This window comes from Acanthopagrus latus, chromosome 16 (genome assembly GCF_904848185.1).
Source record: "Acanthopagrus latus isolate v.2019 chromosome 16, fAcaLat1.1, whole genome shotgun sequence".
NCBI lineage: Eukaryota > Metazoa > Chordata > Actinopteri > Spariformes > Sparidae > Acanthopagrus > Acanthopagrus latus.
In genome coordinates this window covers 15256414-15275636 of record NC_051054.1, presented here as the reverse complement: position 1 = coordinate 15275636, position 19223 = coordinate 15256414, and the positions used below count along the sequence as shown (strand labels likewise).

The 19223-nt window shown below is 44.4% G+C and overlaps 1 protein-coding gene across 3 annotated transcripts in view; it reads right to left on the bottom strand.

Annotated features, from left to right (window-relative positions):
- The window catches only part of LOC119005105 (formin-like), a 52795-nt gene that overhangs the window by 12319 nt on the left and 21253 nt on the right, over positions 1-19223 (bottom strand). For all 3 annotated transcript variants that reach the window (XR_005070382.1, XM_037072597.1, XM_037072596.1), the window contains 9 exons: positions 17529-17670; positions 12947-13034; positions 9943-10004; positions 9585-9673; positions 8596-8725; positions 8352-8498; positions 8217-8276; positions 8008-8128; positions 1521-1613 (listed from right to left, as the gene is read on the bottom strand). Coding sequence is in view for 2 of the 3 variants with exons in the window: in XM_037072597.1 (XP_036928492.1) it covers positions 1521-1613; positions 8008-8128; positions 8217-8276; positions 8352-8498; positions 8596-8725; positions 9585-9673; positions 9943-10004; positions 12947-13034; positions 17529-17670 (932 nt within the window). In the remaining variant the exon portion in view is untranslated. The remainder of the gene's footprint in view (positions 1-1520; positions 1614-8007; positions 8129-8216; positions 8277-8351; positions 8499-8595; positions 8726-9584; positions 9674-9942; positions 10005-12946; positions 13035-17528; positions 17671-19223) is intronic.

Here is a 19223-nt window from a genome sequence, read left to right as displayed (position 1 = left end):
GGGTCATTTTCTCATAAGCTTATATATAATCGTGCTTCTATTTGAAACCACTGAAGTCACCCCTGATGGCTATTGAAAGACTGAAATATGAACTTGCCTGAAACCTGCATGTCAATAAGTCCACAGCCTGATGCACAAGCTGGCAATTGACAGTCTACTTGTCTGATAATTGCAACTTTATTCAGGTTAACAATACTCCCCCCCCTGTCTTGGATTTTTGCCTAAAAGGCATCAAAGAAAATATCAGAACTGGTCAACTGAGCACCTTTAATGTTTATCCAGTCACAGCTGAATCCCTGATGTGACAGTGAGAGAAAGAAATGTGGTAAACTAAGATGCCTTAATGGCATTCACTCAGATGCAGGGGAAGGTTTGTGTATAATAAAGCTTCGGTGAAACAAACGCAGAGCCACAACTGGGCGTCTAATGTCCAGCGTGGACCATCACTTCAATGACAGGGGCGCCACAACTCATGGAAATGTGTACATGGTCACCTTCATCAATGAACAAATCGAGGCACTAAATCCTCTCGCTCTACCACTCGTTTCCTGCTAAAGTGATGAAGGTTGAAAGGGACTTGGATGTGCAGGGATCTCTTTCTTGGACGCAACTAGAACAAATATTGAAGAGGTGGGAAGGATGAGAGCAGGACCAGTGTCTGGGTCAGAGAGGGGACAGATGGGGAGATGATCGGAGCATGTCAGGGGAAGCTCCTGCTCCCGTCCCGGTGGTCCACGGGCCCGATCCACTGAGGCCGGCCAGTCTTTACAAGGCCGCAGCCAAAGATGTCCCGCCAGCTTTATGGCAGCCCAGAGTACATGAGAACCATGTTAGAGGCAATGTGATCCTTTCTACAGGCCTGTGCACTCCTGTCCTCATGCTGTCTTACAGCGCACCGAGACGCCCTCTCTCAGCAAGAACAAGAACACTACACACACACACACATGCACACACTGAAAGGCAGATTCTGCACCACCCAGCTGACTGTCTGACACGGCAAAAAAACATAATTATACCTTCCACTTTTTAAAAAGGTCCCATGCTGTGCGTCTGGGTGAGAACTGGGCTTTTCTAGCTCTGTAAGCTCGCTTTCATGACAATCTCCTCGGCTATAAATCCTCTGACCAAATGAATGTTTCATCTTTGAAGGCACTGAGAATTTTCACTCCGGGGGTCCTTCACAACTTCACGCAAGACGGGCCGGCTCAGGACTGAGGGCAATTATTGTGCATTATTTTTGAGGGAGACGTAGAAGATGGAACAATTTATGCCTCCTCTTGTTTGACAATTTTTGTGATTATAGTCAGTGAGAGAGTGCACATACAGGTTACACTTACAGCAAGTGTGTGTATTGGGGCAGAATATCTAAAAATCTGTGATATAATACATTTAATCTTAGTTTTTAATTTCTTAATTAAAAATATTTTTTATTTTGCTGTGTTTTGGTGTTGTAGGGTCAATATTTCAATAATGTTTCTTCGTCAACAGTTTTCACACGGATACAAATCTTCTTGACTCACCAGAGGTGAGAAATCTCTCCATCTTCTCCTTAAAGGGCTGCAGGTTGTCCTCCGACGAGTTGGCACACACCTTCTGCACGTCTTTTTCTCGAGCTGGCAAAGAGAGCAGAAGACAGAACGGAGGGAAATGAACGTTGGTATAATGGGAGAAAATTGACTTAATAAAGGGGGAGGAGAAAAAGGGTCAGTCAGAGAAACACTGAAAAACATGCTAATTAAAGTTAAACACCGGGAAATTAGGTCAATAAAAATGTGGTGAGGAGAAAGACGAGATCACTTCAAGGAAAGTGAAAGTAAAGAAAGCAACCATATCTAACTTTACCAATATTGTAATCCCAGAAGACATATATATTATGTGTGATATGTTCTCTATTGTTATAATCTTCTTTTTCCATGACCTTCCTTTTGTTGTAAAGTGTCCTGAGAAGTGTGATTTCAGACACAAAATAAACACAAAACAGACGGCCACGGACACACACTCCTTTTTAAATGAAAACAGCAATGCAAGGAGACAAAACATTTGCCCCAGTGATTGAAAGAACATTTCTTTTCACTTCTAAGCGATCCAATTTAAATTTCCGAGACAGCAAACCAAACATTTATTTGACTTATTTACTCCTTTTCCTCCGAGCCGCTCATTTAGACGGACACCATTACTGGAGAGCTTCCTGTGGTTTACATATCAGCAACACTCGAGTGTTGTTCGGCATGTTGTTGCTGTTGCTGATGTCTTAATATCGCACATGTGAGCGCAGCAGATGTGTTTGCTGTTTGTGGACGGGTGTTTTCCGTGCGGCGCCAAATGACCCAACTCACACGAGCTCAGAGGAAACAGCCGTGACTGAGCGCGTTCCAGCCGAACCTTTCCCCAATTTCCTCTCAACTGTAAGCCCGGGTTACTACACAGACACACACACACGCAGAGACGCCTGGTGAAAGAACTTTGCCACATTCCTCCAACCTGTAAGTCATTAATGGCTGCAATAAATACCTTCACTTGCTTATGACTGCATAGCTAAGTAGTTCTGCAACACAACAAGAGCATTAACAGGCCTGGCCGACGTCTCACTTCTCACTTCGTCGCTGCTCTTAGATCCATTTTGGCTCTCATGTGCTGCACCTGCAGTTCCGTAAGCTCCCTCGTTTCCATCTTTTATTTATTGGCCGTCCAAATAAGTCAGACAGGAAGCGCGATGCCCAAGCATTAAAAAATTGAGGAATAACGATGTACAGCCTCGTAGCCTGGATTCCAGGGCACTCTTCTTCAACGTTGTGGATGGCGAGAGCCGGCGGTGCTCGAAACAAGAAACAGGAATCAGCAACCATACAAAACATGACAACCAAAATATCCTGTTTGGACAAACCGCGTTTCCTTACCAGAAATCCCCCAACTCAAAAAGACCCATTAAAACAGTGTTCAAAACAGCAAGTCTACAATTTAAAAGGCGGCTCTCTTCCAAATGTGGTCCAGACAGCAAAGGCCACAAGGAGGAAGCCCACAAAAACACAGCAGCTGTAAAGAATAAAACTAAAACCTTGTGTTTGAGACAGACATTGTCTTGGAGCGATAAAGCACTTTTCGGAGGAGGATTCTCCTGTGAGCAAATGGCCAACGCCATGCATCAGGTTAGATGGAGGTCCTTAAGGGCCTTCGCTCAAAATATTGAAAAATGTTAACTTTATTGGTTACAAATGAAGCTAAAAATGTGTGTCAGTGGAGCAGCGAGCATCAATGTGTTGCCGTTTTGCACAAACAGGCCCCACAAACTTTAACAGGACAAAACCAAGAGAAACCTGATTCAGCAAAAGAGAAAGTTGTGGTGACGCTTCAATCTGTTTTTTTTTGTTTGTTTTTTTTCTTCTTCTCACATTGTCAAGTTTTTTTTTCTAAAGCCTGTATGTATTTATGTTTATATTCAAGGGCTGGCTAAATATGGCAAAAAATAAAAATGATGAGAAACAGATATTGTGTCCTTTGTTCATGTGGGCTTACAAGGCTTTACTGTATTTGGAATAGCTCTATATTGTGTTTTTCTCTAAATGTAGCAAGCATGTCATTTTTACTAAATGGCACATTGTCTCCGAAATTAGGTAGAGTCGAAGTATAAAGTTGTGATACTTCATGAAAACATTGTACTTTCTACTGCATTACATTTATAAAATAACTTTAGTTATTATCATTATTGGCTACTTTGCAGATTAAATGCTGCATCAGAGCAAAAGAAGCAGATTCACATCAGCTGAAAAGAAATGCTGAATCAGATCTAGCCAGGTCGGCAACCAATCATCCCATAATACTCAATATGTACATAGATGTAAATATATGTAAATGATAGTGAAGTACATTTATAGACAGAAAATTACTTTCGATACTATAAGACTCAATATCTCATAGAATATTTCAACACTGTCCATTTCACCACAGGCATGACTTTCCAATGTTCAATGAGCTAAATCTATTACAGATCACCCTGTGTAAATAACAGCTGACTCATTTTAAATCGATTATATGTATTTATTCTATTTTGTGAAATTTGATGCCTATCTTATTCTTAAAAATACATTTCATTTATTTATATTTACTATTTTTTTTCCTCTTTTTTCTTAGTTTGGTTGTTTTTGAACAATGACAAAAACAAAGACTTGAAACTTGAATCATCACTCAATTTTTTTTTCTTTTTACAACAAAGCTTTAAGCTATTTCCAACTACTGAGTGAGCAGCACTTGATGTTAAGGTAAAAGTTCAAAAGCAAAATTACAATTTTGATGTCTAAAAAAAGGCGCATTTCTAAAAATGAATATCAGATATCCTGAATTATTGTGTGTATATATATATATATATATATATATATATATATATATATATATATATATATATATATATATATATATATATATATATATATATATATATATATATATATATATATATATATATATATATATATATATATATATATATATATATATATATATATGTATAGAGGCAAACAGTCACAATATAATTACTGACAGACTGACTTGGTATCATTTCGTGTGTATTTGTATGTGAAATAAAATGCAATAATAATTCCCCCCCAATTTTTTTTAATTAGTTGAGATAAACAGCCATTCTATTCCGGCTAATCAACCCTAAATTATGCAAATATACTATTAATATTTTCATTGATCAAATCATTATGAAGCTTAATAAAATACAAATGACTCTGATCCACAGATATCAAAATGCCCAGTTAATACTGTCAGACAAGAATGATGCAATACAATTTGTCACAAGCAACTGTGCTTCGGCTTCATTTAACCTGGGGAAAAAAAAAGAAAGAAAAAAAAAAAGATCAGGGCTCATCCAGCTTGAGCCAGGGATACGACGAGCCACCCTGTGGAATTAGCAGGGCGAATGAAAGGCCTGTACAGCCGTCATATCTGAATGACAGAGTCGACTTGCCATTGCGCAACATGAGGTAACATGACGACGAGCTGCGGTGGAGTAAACGCGAAGAAAAACAAACAAGGGAGCCAAACTCCTGCTCCACGATTTACCCTGTGTGGTTTGAGAAAATGGGCCACTCTGATGTCAATATGTACTTATGATTTTTACTGCAGTAAGCAAGACCCCCCCCACTGCTGCTACCAGGAAATCACAACACACCAAACAATGCACGACTGTGTGAGGGAGGATTAAAAAACAAAAAAACAAAAACCCAAAATGGATAAAAAGTAGATTTAGAGCCTGTGGAGCACCGCAAGACGAGGGGACGAGCCTGTTTGATGAATGTTTCAGTCTCAGATAGGTGGCCTGAACACGTAGCCGCTTCCTGTCTCTGTAGCTCTAGATCATTATAAGACATGGAGGGAGAAGATGAATGCGATGATACGCAGGTGATTCCTTTTTCCTGCATGTTGCTGTTATAAAAGGATGGGTTCCAGCTCAAGTACAGCTCCAACTGATACTATAATTCACTTCAAATAGTGTTTTTCTTTGGACAGCATTTCAGCTTTTTCAGCTTGCATCAGAGGTGAAACGAATACAGTGTTCCAGCCCTGGTCTGTTCTAGTATTTATACCTGGAAAAGTGAATTCTCCCACCGATCCCCAATTATCTCCCGACACAGCGGACCGTCAAGACTTCCAGCTCCCCTTCCTACGAGCTGAGGGCCTGCTATTCCCCTCTCGGCGAGGCCAGCCAGGAGGCTGCCTCAGTAGGAGAAGGTGAAACTATCTCTTCCCCTTCCCACTCCTCATAAATCAACCCATATCCATCGGAATTAAACCCTTCTCCCACATTTTTGCAGGACAATAGTGTGCTGACGGGTAGAAACATCAGGCAGGACTTAGAGAATATGAAGTGGTGCACAACCCGTGCTGAAATTTGGATGTAAGCAACATCAACATCACTTCTTATACCATTTTTATATTAATATTATGACATTTTTATTTCAAAAAATTGGACAGCTCTGATATAAAATTGCAGACACACTCAGCTCAGATGTTCTTGACTCACCAATCGCAACAAGTCAATGCCAAATACCTCAACATTCAGCATGACTTTTTTCTCTTCTTCTTTTGGTCAGACAACTGTACTCGAGCGCGCCGACTTCACACATGCCGGTCTGAGCGGAGCCTCCGTCGTAAAACAGGGCTCAGGCTAAAGGCCCTGCCTGAACCTGACATTAAAGGCCATTTAAAATCAGGACACTGTCTGATTTGCCACAGTGATGAATGCCTAACCTGGGCCAGGCCTTCTGTGAAACACTAAACTCCCCTGAGCAGCAAATGAGCTCTGACTGTTTCTTTTTATTTGATCCTATTTCATTCGGTAGCGTCCCCTGCCTCTCTGTCCAGTCCAATTACGCGGCAGTTAAAGGGATCTTTATGTTGGTGCTCGCCGGCCAGAAACCGGTAATCTTCCGAGCCCGACCGGCAGCTTCTAGCGATGGAGCTGAAGCTGTTTTCAAGATAAACCTAAGCTTTTGATCGGGTGCTGGCTTCCGGAGCTAATTGCACTGCTATACATGACAGAAACAGAACTACTCGTCTTCATGGGAGCTGAGAGTTCTACAGTACGATCTAGGTTGCTGTGCCCTCCCACTCATCCCCCCCCCCGCCCGAGAGGAGCGCAGAGAGAGGTCATCACCCTCTCCCCAAACAGGAAGCCCCATCAAAAGAGGATCATGTTTCTACACAAGCCAGTGAAGGAGAGGGCAGCCAAGCCGGACCCGCTCCGGAGCATCACTGATGACTTGACGCTGTGCACGCACACACATACACACACACACACAGCAAAACTACTGCAAACACACTGTGAGATTCTGGCTGAGGAGGAGGCTGAATTTCTGACTACTAGCACCAAGTCTCCTGACCTTTGACCCAAGCCTGGAGGGCAAGAAACTGCAGTCGCCACCTCAGGATCAGGTGAGGGGCAGGCGGCCTCGCTACATCTCAGTCAAGCTGGAGTGAGTAAGCCAGAGCGTGATTCAGTGTTAGTCTCTCGCCCGTCAGATGCAATCCACGACGTGGATGGAAGTGATCTGTGTTAGCTTCATAATTAAGACCACTTGCTTTTCTTTAGGCTGGTTTATAATAGCCGGGCATAAATATTTATTCCTGGCGGCTGGAGAGGATAAAAATGGTGGGAGTCAGAGGTGGAGCTCGCCAAAGATCCAGAATCTGACGCCCGCCCTGTGATGCTAATGCCCCCGAGGACTACTGTGCCAGACTGCGCTGCAGCAGAGATCAAATACGAGGGCCCTTATGTTGCATTTATTGTCTTCAGGTCTTCCATTTTTCCTAATAAATGAGTGACAGCTTGAGGTGGGTCTGGGTACTTTAGTAGACTCTTTGTATTTTTCCCCCGGGTCAGAGAGGAGAGGGCTTTAACAACGATCTAAAAAACGTAGGGGAGAGCTGCAGAGCATATCTAATTGCTTTCATATGCCGTATTATTGGTTGATTTAAATAACCACAGACACCAGGGGCACTGGGGGGCATCGCCTTTAACCTCCGCATGGCCCTGGCCAAGACTGACTGGCTGGGCTCGGCGCCCAACGACACTTGGAGCACAGAGCGCCAAAATCATGTTTACTCATTTGTCCGCTGATCATCATGCTCATCAATCAGATGGAATTTGTTTTTTTTCTTTCTACTAAACCCCTCTAGAGGAAAGAAATGCTTACGATGCTTATTTAGAGAGCTGCTCTGTATTTGGTCCTTAAATAGGAGAAGTTGTGGTGTCACGATGACATGGGAAACAATGTCTGGAAACTGAGAAAAGCCGCCTCAGGCGAGCCAAGGTCATGAATACACCCACAAATCTCTCTGCGCAGGTCAGGAGCAGTACATGTGATAGGACATTTCTATTTAAACTGCTCTGGTGAAGGACGGTAACGTATACATTTACAGAAAGATCCACAACGAGAGAGTATACTTTGATAGCGACAGTAAAAAAAAAGAAAAATGACTGCACTTTTACAACAGGGCACGTCTCACCTGTCAGGTCTCTCTTCAGCTTCCTGATGTCCTTGGTGAGGTCGTCAAACTTCACCTGAGCAGCCTGGAAGAAATCCTGAGGCTCTGGCAGAGGGAACACACTCTTATCTGTTCCGGCGTGCTGGAATATAAAAGCATGTGCAAGAGCATTTTGGTAACAGATGTCGGTAGTGTGGTAAACTTTGTGAATTCAACTGACATTATCTTACCTTGTCAAAATTACGCAGGTAGTATAAAACGACATAATCCACCAGATTCATGTGATTCTCCTGAGGAGGAAACGACCGATGATTAGCTGATATTTAATATGAAATGACGACAGTGTAAAAAATGTTGTGTGTTACCCTGCTCTTGACGTCCTTTAGTTTCGGGAGGATCTCCAGCCCAAAGCCGTCCGCCTGACCTCTTGTCCTGTTCCCTCCGTTCATGTAGTTCCCAAAGGCCAGAATAAGACCCAAAATATCCCGCAAACGTTTACACTCCAAGAGATCCTGAGACACACACACACACACACACAGCCTTTGAGTTAGTAAACCGTCACATAATTTATTGACACTTTTCTGAAGCAGCATTTGCTGACATTCTTACTTTGCAGACATTCGAGATGATGTCCACCTTGCGACGGATGGAGGAGATGGTATCGAGGAACACCGACTGAAAGATGATGCACTGGGCTCGGCCCACAAAGTCGGGAATCTGGGAGAGCTCATAGAGAAACCTGGAAAACAAAGGGGGAGGAGGGGGAGGTGATGGGAGAGAACGGGGTGCGATGTGTTATGACAGGATTAAACAAAACGTCTAACAGGAAGAACTATTTTCGGGGGCGTTGGCAGGCCGTGCTTTCCCCACGCAGGCGCGCCTGAGTCAATGTTGCTGCTCACAGGCAGCTGATAGTCATGAGCGGTGCTGCTCGGCTGGGTTTGAAAGGTCCACGGGGTCGGGTGGAGGGAGAGCGGCGAGCGGCTCACGGGGGATTGATCAAAGGTAGCTCTGGCCTGATGCGGGACGACTTATGTAAACAGCGCCGTGTCAGAGGGGAGCGGAGCGGTAACATCCTGTGTGATTAGGCCCCGCTGATGGAGGGAGACACTGAGTGGGGACGACTCGGGCAGCCGCAGTGACAGCTCTGGTCAAACATGGAAGTAGGAGGGCCGGGCTGAGCGGCACCACTTGGGCCCGGGCCTCGTTAACTGACCCGGACTACTTAACCTCAACAGGAACTACCGAAACTACTGAAGCAATGTCCATTAACACATATTAATAACACACACTAAGTTGTCAGAAAATGAAGACTCTAAGGGGATTGACACATGCTGCCCTCATTAAAACAAAATGACCGATGACCTGTGATGTCCAAACAAACAAATCAATAATTAATTCTTGGATAATTTCATGTCTTGGTGGTGTGCATCTGAAGCCTGAGAAAACACATGTATATTAATGTATTTTAGCTAAATTAATGGGCGAAATACAAATATTATTAACAAATTCTGATGACACTAAATTTACTACCTGAGCTGACCTTCATTTCAAAAAGGAAACTCATGAGTGTAAAGTTGTCTCTGAGGTGATCTTACTGTTCAGGTTTGTCCAGCAGTTTGACTTCATCTTCTTTCGCCTTCTCAAAGTGCCTCATTATCTTTTCCATCTCATCGCTGGTGGCTCTCTATACAAAACAGCCACAAATTGAAATTGTACATTCACACATATTCAGAAAGAGAAATGACATGCAGCAGAAATCTGAATACTGCCGCCGCACAACAACAGCACAAAAATTGTGTTAACACTGATGAAAAGGCCGTATATTGTGGAAAAAACGATTTTCAGCCATTAGAACAATATAGTTCTCCCTCTTTTCTATAAAGCTGTCAGAGGACTTTACAGCCTCGTGTCTCTACATTTCTTTATCACCTTTGACTGCTCCTTCATACTCACATTTTCATATAAAGCCTCGATGGTCTCCAAATCCACCACAGAGTTGTCCACAGTGAGAACAGCTGGAACAGTAAAGACGTGCGTTGTGAGAAGTCAGTCTTATAAATGGATACGACCTTGGCTGACACGTGCAGCCTTTAAAGTGCTGCCAGAGCAAGAAGGAGAAAAAAAATGGCGCATAAACACATGCTATTCCTGTGCTTTTGTAAAACTTTGGTTAACAGAACGTGATATCTGTGGGAAAACTGTACGCATGACATGTTTTGCAGGAGAATGAAAAAATAAATGTCCAAACCAGGAAAAAGGGAAACACTTGTGTGTCCTCACATGTACACGGCCCCAACAATCAAAACACTCAATTACATTAATTCATTTAATTGAGGTATTAGCTGGGGTGACGAAGATGCAAGTGAGGGCAGGTTCACAAGGCAGGTGTGTGTGTGTGTGTGTGTGTGTGTGTGTGTGTGTGTGTGTGTGTGTGTGTGTGTGTGTGTGTGTGCGCCCTTCACTGCAGCTCATAAGAGAGAGCCTGAAACTGCTTCACCTTGGGCCCACAGCTCAAACCACCGCGGCCAACTGTAATGATTTTTAGACTGAGGCAGGAGAAGGTGAGCCAAGTGGAAAACAGAGGATGCATGAGGAGGCAGAGGGAAGCGAGGGAGAAAATAAAGTAAATAAAACGGAGGGTGGAGATCACGACTTAGACACCAAATGACAGAAGTAATATGAAGGCCTGCAGGCTCGGTGTTTGTTTAGATCCACTCACAGTAAAAACTAAAAATAAAGCACGTGGAGAAAGTGTAAAGAAGAGGATGGTGCACAAAGAGAAAGTGACTCCTGTTCTGTGTCTGAGGGGTGTCACGGGTTTATAGCTCGGTGGGGGAGGAGGGGGACGAGGACGTGGTGGGAGGGGTGGCTCCAGTGCTCCTGGATCAGCTGACAGTTGTCTGGTTGGTGTCATTACTGAGGAAGGCTGCACACCACCTTCTGCTCTCAGATCAGTCACTCAATGTGACAAATACATAAAAAAAAAAAATCAGCCATGGTTAAGGATTTCAAGCCCATGAAGGAAAACTGATGCAGCTACAGTAAACCAATGTATAATAAAGGCTTGGTATCAAACCTCTTCACGGCAGAATTGCATTACTAAATATATCATTATCTTGTCAACTTAAATCAGCATTAAAATCATTATTTTGTCAGTGTTATACTGACTTATTCATTGTATGGCACCCAAAACACAAATGCACTTGAGTTTTGGAAAAAAGTTTCAGCTAGAGAAACATGTTTATAGCCTTGTAAAAGAGTGCTTTTTTTAATATCAGTACCATGCATCAGGCATTATTAACAACACAGTCCTCTTCTAGTCTATCACTCACCGCGCCCAGCTAACAAGGTAATACTTTGCATTCTGGTTCCCAGCTGTTCCTGTTGCAGGGAAGCTGTCAATGTGGTCCCAATGTCTGGATCAGAGAAAAACGCTGGAGGTCCATTTCCTACATCTTATTAGAGTGGATTATTCAGTCCCTCAGCCATGCAGCCGTCAATCACACACCAAAGGGGGGCCTGCTCCAGTGTGCACAGGAGCACTCTGATCCGAGGGGGGAGCCGGATATCTCTCCACACCGACAGATCAAAGCCGGCCCTGCCAACCGCCTCACACCCTCTCCTTCCACTTTTCACTCATCAGCTTTGGTGTGGAAGGGCATGTGTGGTGTGTGAACATGTGTGTGCGTGTGGTGAGGTGGTATGTATGTGTGTGTGTGCGGGGGGGGACGTGGGGGGGCTCCCTTTGCCCTTGAACCATGGTGGCCCTTGAGGTCCCCCAGTCACTCCGGCGGGTGCAGTTGACCCCCTCTCTCCCTGAACCAGAGTGCTACCTTCTGTCCTGCCCTCCCTCCCTCCCTAGTAGCTCTAATTACATTACATGTCCCATGTCCTTTTAATTTGGCAACAAAGGGGAGGCAAGCAGGCGAGGCCAGGGAGTAGAGCCCTTAGAAGTGCTTATTAAGGTGCTGTCCTTCATTGTCAGATTCAAATTGTTAATTTCACATACACCTCCCATTAAGGCGCAAGGAAGCAGCCTCACGCTGGGTGTGAGAGGCCTTTTTTTAACCAAACCACCCCTACGAACTGACACTGGAACAGAGAGAAAAGGACTGAAGGAGAAAGGGGAAAGAAAAAAAAAAGTCTAAACAAAATGGGCGTCCTGGTGCTCTGCTGCTGTTTGGCTTGTGTTTGAGGTGGTTTTATGTGGTAGCGCAGTGTCTGCTAACTGTGGAAGGTGGTTTTGTACATGCTTAGATCATTAGTGGGGTGTCAGTCCCATTAGGCTTGTGGAAACCGTCACTGGCTACAATAAACAGATCTGCTGGCCGCATGCTCAGACTCGCAGGCGGCAGGCACTCTCCGCCACAGTCCCAGGACAGGACCAATTCCTGGCCCATCTGCACTGTCCCCAACTCACACATTACGTGTTTACACACATATACAGCCACTTCAACACACGCACGCACACACACACACACACACGCCAGAATTTTCCATAACCAGGCATGTCATCAATCCATGCAGCTCTTCAAATGAAGGAGATGGCAATTTCATTTTAACCAGCGCAGGAGGGGGATTTTTTTCAAGCAGCCCGACAGAAAAACTGAAAGGCTGCTTTCATCCCTGTGTTGCCGTCGTCACGTTTTGACAAATCGAGGCATTTTCTTTCCCGCCGCGGTATCTGGAAAAATCATTCTACTCGCAGAACACAAATTAATCCCAAATAAGTATCTCTAGTTACAAATTAGTAGCTGTCAAGGGGTCGGAAATTATTCTGCGCTGCGGGGCTCGCTATCTCATCCCTAAAAATAACTCCATCTGCGTTTCATCAGGAGTCAACCTCCATTTATCGTTAAATGGAAGTGTAAATGAGGTTTATCACACGCCGAATCTAAAGAAGAGCTATTTCACATGATATCATAGAGTGCAGAAGCATCTTGACGTGTTTTTTTACCGTGCTGGATGTCCTTCATCTCCAGGTGCAGGCTTGATATGAGGATGCCAACTGCTTGCGAACGCTTTCCATCCAGGAGCTTGATGAGCTGCAATGACAGAAATGAATGAATTCACATGTTAAAATGGAAGATTAGTGGGATTCAGTGTGAAAATCCACAGCATGCACTTCAGTTAATGAGGCTTAAATTGCCTCATCTTCATAATTAAGTAAGCCGGTGGTTTCAGATCTCAACAATAATTACTTTGAAGCGCTTTCTAATTACGGCTTTATATCTTTACTTTCATCAATTCTATTATTTAAACGCTGACAAACTGGAGAACAGATGGTGAATAAAAAGTTCATTTCTGTGATGATAGGCTGCGTTCAAAAAAAAAAATAAAAAAAAATCATTTAGTCACTTCCCCAGCTGTGGAAGCAGATGACAGATGAAGAGAGAGGCAGAGCGCCTGAAGCCTCACTCAGTCTGAGTGGCCTGGGAATCATCCGGATTGACCCGCAAGACCAAACTAATCAACAGGCATTGCCGTGACCCGTCATCGCTTTTTTTTTTTTTTTTCGTCAAGTTACATCAGCGAAGGGCAGCGGAGTCGAACGGGAAAAAGCACCTCCCTCCAGTTTACCGAAGAACATGTGTGAGATATAATCTGAAAAATATCAAGTCGCAGTGAAAGTACAAAGGAAAAAGTGGCACCATAAAAGGACAGTCTAGAAGAGCAGGGCAAAAGAGAAGCAGGGCATTTTTATAACAAACTATAAATTCACAGGATTTTTATTTGTGCCTACACATGGTCACAATTACTTATGACTGAATTAGCCGTAAAGCCAGAGAGAGTTTTGGCAAGGTAAAGCCCCGCTCTAAAAGTTAATGTGTCAGGCTTCTTCATTAGGTATTATGGCGTTGTCGGCTACTGGGCTGTCCACTGGGAGCTGGAGAGCAGAAGCCTTAGAAGTGGGTATTGCATTACAGGGCGTTAGTGGGTGCCATGCTGCTTCCAGCTCTATTACCTGGATCACTGGGGATCTCCCACTCTAAGGACTTGAGACGGCTGAGTACCAGGCTTTCCCAACACCTCTAATTAACCACTTTGGACGGGCCACACTAAAAGCAGCCCAGGAACCCCTTCTCACTCTGGCTGCAGAACTCGCCAATTAGCCTAAACAGTTACGCTAATGGGAAAAGACAACTGATGCTGGACGCTTGGGTTCAGACACACACATACACACGCAAAAAAAATACAGCCGCGTGATGCTGATGCTGCTGAGACAGGTAGGCTTGAATAGCACACGGCTCCCTCCTGTGGACAGGAAGGGAGTGGAGGCTCTCCCTTGACACTGATGTGGGGCACTTGAAGAAAAGAGAAGAAGAAGAAGAGAGAAAAAAAAAGCGAGCAGCTTAGGAAAATAAACAAAATGATGGAAGGAGACACTGGGAGTGTCAGCGGGCTGAGGCGAAGCAGGTGGCCGATGTTAGGGTGAGGTGTGCAGGGCGATGCAGCTTCTGAGCCCAGCGGATAGTTTACACAGCCATGGCTGAGCGGCCGGCCCGCTCCGAGGTGACTGTCTGTCTGACTGACTGTCCGGAATCACCGAGGCAGATGTTACAATAACAACTGGAATCGAGGCTTCCCATCAATAACCACCTACGATACACTCAGCAACCCCAGTCTCACCCAGTGATGTTAGTCTTACACCCACTCTCCCACGTCAGAGCCAGAGCTTCAAATATGCCTTTAATAAACGCACGGTGATCGCTCATAAGTTATTCCCATAAACCGGTTAGAGCTGCTGTTTATTTAAGGAGATCGGCTACATATAAACTTGATACACGTTTGATTTATGCGAGTGGAGGACATTGCTGTCTTCTTGCGTTTGCTGACGTGCGTATTCAGCTCGACTGACTTCTTCACCGTCATCCATCTCCACGTCCTCCCTCGAATCAAGAATGCACAGACATGCCCATCCTCTCAGATACCCCTATAGGTGCCCCATCTTCATCGCCTCCCTCAAGCCGGTGGAGTGGAGCCACATGCCTGCAATTATACCCTTGGTCCAGTCGGGTCCGGTCTGCTCTGGTCTGCTCGGGTGGGAGAGCACTCTTCCATGTCATCTCCTCCGCTTTGATATGCTAATCGGCAGGGAGAGGAGGGCTCCAGAGTAAACAAGAGCTTTGATTTTTCTATGGCACACATGATAAAGATTAACTCAGCTCATGTAGGCATCGGCTGCATCCCCCGAGTTTAAGCTTTTTGGCGTGTGGAGTCGTCGGAAACAAAAGTGGGGAAGTGGCTCATATGCATAATGTACACACACATTCCATTCCCTCCCACTCATCTCCTCTCGCCGCGCAGAGCCCCCCCCCCCCCCGGGCTGTGGTGTTAGCATGATCTGGCAACACTTTCTGAGCAAGTGCATAATGACTCGCGAGGACGTGCCGTCATCACACACGTGCAATCCGGCGAGCAGGCACACACAGAAACAAACAAGCGGCTGCGCATACACAAACATGCGGGGGAAACAAACACACTCCTGCAAAGAATCCACCTTTGTCTGAGTCAGGTAGTCTGTGCTAAAGCCCACTGATACTGGTGGTCACGCAGAGGGAGCGAGACCATCGACTGGTCACAATCTGCAGAGTTGGGTGGCCATGTTGAGGCCCCCTGAACTCTGCAAGTGTTACACTTAGAATGCTCCAGAACCAAATGAAGCGTACAAACATATTCATCACAATGTGAATGTTAAGACAGCTTTATCAAGAGACTCATTCCTACACAGAAGTGTAGGAGGGGCTCTCCAGTGATTATTCATAGGGAGGCAGAGAGAGAGTAGCCAATTAAAAGTATGGATCGAAACTATATCTGGCTATAAAAAGAATGATCTCATCTTTCGAGTTAATTTTATTTGTCTCATGAAAGCTTTACTAATCTCCAATGCCGATTAGTCCCGAACACAGAACATTTTGGGGATCTGCTTCTCAATAACCACGACAAGCTCTGGTCTCTTCTTCGTAGCCGAGAGAATCTTTGCGTACACATCCTGTCCATTTCACCATCCAGTTTGTTCATATTCACATCTAGCCCCACATTCAATCCACTTCTAATGGTCTACTCCTCTTTACGTCACGAGCACCACATTCTCTGCTCCGATCCCTTCCTCTCCACCCTCTTAGAACTAGAAAAAAATAAATAAAAAGGAATCTGTTTCTTCGTCCTTTGCTTCCCTTACTCTCTTTCCCAACCGTTAACCAGCTGAACTTCTTGGAAGCCATCATCGGCGGGTGATTCAGATGATTTCTCGCTCATATGATTTCTCTCTCTCCCTCTTTAACTCGGGAGTATAAACTTTCAGGGATAAAAAATGATTAGGTAAACATGTTTCTTTTTATTCTGATGACCTTTTCCAGCGAGTTGGACTCCCGAGCGGGCTGAAAACAACCATGCCTTCGTGTGTTTCGCTTTCCCTCTTTAATCGTGGAGTTGCACTCTGAATGCTCTTGCTGGCTCCAAAGACAGACCTGTACATTAAATGTTAGGCTCCTGTATAATCACAGCGCAGGGGGACAAAATGTCTAAACACAGATATCAACCGTCGCCAGCGTAACATGTAAAAAAAAAAAAAAAAGCGCATGTTGGACGTGGAGTTTTTCTGATTGATATGAACTTGTTTTCAGCAGTGTTTCCATTAGTGGGGTCAGACCTCTTCCAGGCTGATGTAAGTCCAGACGGGAGACAGTTGGCAGGATTTGTGTCTGGATGTGGCTGTCTGAGTTGGATCAAATGTTGGACAGTTTGCCGCTTTGGAGTGACCAGACTGAACGGAGAGCTCTAAAGGACGGAGGTCGGTGACAGGAGAACACACACACACGCACTCACACACGCACTCTGCACCCTCTGGAGCGCAGTGGAGCCTTGACAAATTGATCAGAATAGGGGATGTGTATGGATTTAGAGGGGGCCGTCTGAGGCAGTGGCCGATTTTTTAACTACTCGGACGCCACAGTGAGGACCACCAGGCAGCCAGGATGCTGACGACGCGCTGGCTGCCGCAGAGGTGCTGAGTTGCAGCATCTGAAAAGACGTCAACAAGTGTGTCTTTCGAGCGTCGGGGGAATGGTAGATCAATCCGGCACAAAAAGCACATCTTTGCTGATTTTTCCAAACTCGTTTCATCTTCAAAAACTAAACACTGAAGCTTGCACAGATGGAAAAAACATAACTCTGAAGCCGACCTTTGTTACGTTCCCGCCCAGAAAAAACAAGGGAGTGAGCTCATAAACTGATAGCCTGTGTTGGCCCGGTGCAGGACCTGGCAACTGCACACAACAGTCTGGAAGGAAGACTCGATCAGCGCGGCAATCCATTTCTTCCCACTTCACCTTTTGTTAGTTCTTTCTTTGATTTATGATTGAGCATGACAGCAGACAAAGAGCCTTTTTTAAACAAAAGCCTGATAAGAAACTAACAACGCTCTCAGGTGGTTGCAGAGAGACCATAAACAGGAAATAAGCAATGATTTCAACACAACCGGGGTCCAAGAAAAACTGAGAAGCTAAAACCCAAACTTAGAAGGAGAGTGAATTTACCTTCTTAGTTTTGGCCTTTTTCTCGTAGGTGTCCGACAGGGGCTTCTTCTTCGGCTGCAGCGTGGCCTTGGAGAAAAGATCCTCAAACTCATTGGTGTTGGTGATGTTTGGTTCCTCCAAAGAACCCCAGAGTGTGTTGTTGCTAGAAAAAAAAACAAGTGAAAATCATTCATTTCATTCATCGTTCATTTCATGGTGTTTTAACTTAAGTGTAACATCTTAAGTCATCTTTGGCTGGAGCAAGTAGCTGACGTTACCAAAGTTAGCTCAGCTAGCCATGCACCTAAGTGGCCCTCTTATCTGATTAAGTATGCCTGGACTGGAGGTCATTTCAACTGGGCCACTTCCCACTGAAAACGAGGACTGGGGCTGAAAACAGCCTCTGAGACTGACAGAGGTCAGTTTGCCGACAGGGGACTCAGTATGGAGGTGATTTACAGCAACTCTAACCTGGGGGACAAGAAGACGCAGCAGGCGGAGACATGAGAGGATTAAGCAGCAGAGGAGTGAGAGTGAGTTGGGGTATCAGCAGTGGGCGAAAATGGTGCTTAAAGCTAGAATATTTTCACATCTTACTTAGTGATATGAGGATTTATTCCAACCAAACCAGAGGCAACTGTGGAGAGACATATAGACTATTTTGGTTTTTCATTTTGTATGCAGCAATTTAAGCTCATCTCAGTTTGGAAGAGAGACTGGTGTTCAGAAGGTGTACGGTGGTAAAAGAATAATTATCTTATTGGACTACGTAGTGAGGTATAAATTGGACAGGATGACCAAGGCTAGCTGTTACCATACCAACTTCAGTAGACATCTCTGCAACACGATATCATATAATGTATAAAATATTGCTACACTGCTGTTTGTTCATTCTGTTGATAATGTTGAAATGTTTAAAAAAAAAAACCCAACAACCTGCGTGTATAGATTTGAAGGGGCAATTTGTGCGATATGACCAAAGTGAGGTTACAAGATGCACACTCACAATGACAGTGACTTACAGGGCAGGCTTGAAACATCGTTTATTTGAGCTAAACAAATAGTGTTCTATTTGTGGAAGCTTGTTTGATGTTTATGCACCCTTCCCCACTGTTTTTTTCATTTTCCATTTCGCCGTCCGGCAAAAACTTGGCAGGAACAGCCGCGATCCCAAACTTTAAAAAGCACTGTTTATGAGCGAGGTGATAAAAATAACAAAAGTTTAAGGCGAGCTTGTTTCTGCAATAAAGCTCCATTTCCAGCAAACAGAACACAGAATACGGGAGGCAGTGCTGTGTGTCAGAAGTTGCTGAGTAACGTGGAAAAAACAAACAGAGGCAGAAATAAGAACAAGAGGTGTCTAAAGTCAAGAGGATGTTCGGGATTGTAAGCACTCGGCGGACTTTTCTCTGTTTTGCTAAAACTAGACACATCTGTCTCTGCTTTCCCTCCCCATGTCTGTTAATCAAACGGACATTAACGGCATAATAAACACGCTTACTTGGAAATAAACTTATTCTAAAGAAAGACTTTGGAGTGCTGACACATGCCTAATTACCGGTTTCCTTTATATTTTCACACACACTGCAGTTGTTCTTGTGGGTCATAGTTTACTGACACTACATCTCATCTGTGAGCTCATGAGACTGGCGGATTGATCTCCCCAGAGTCAAGGCTCATTTATGGCGAGAAAAGAGAACCTGGACACAACGTGCT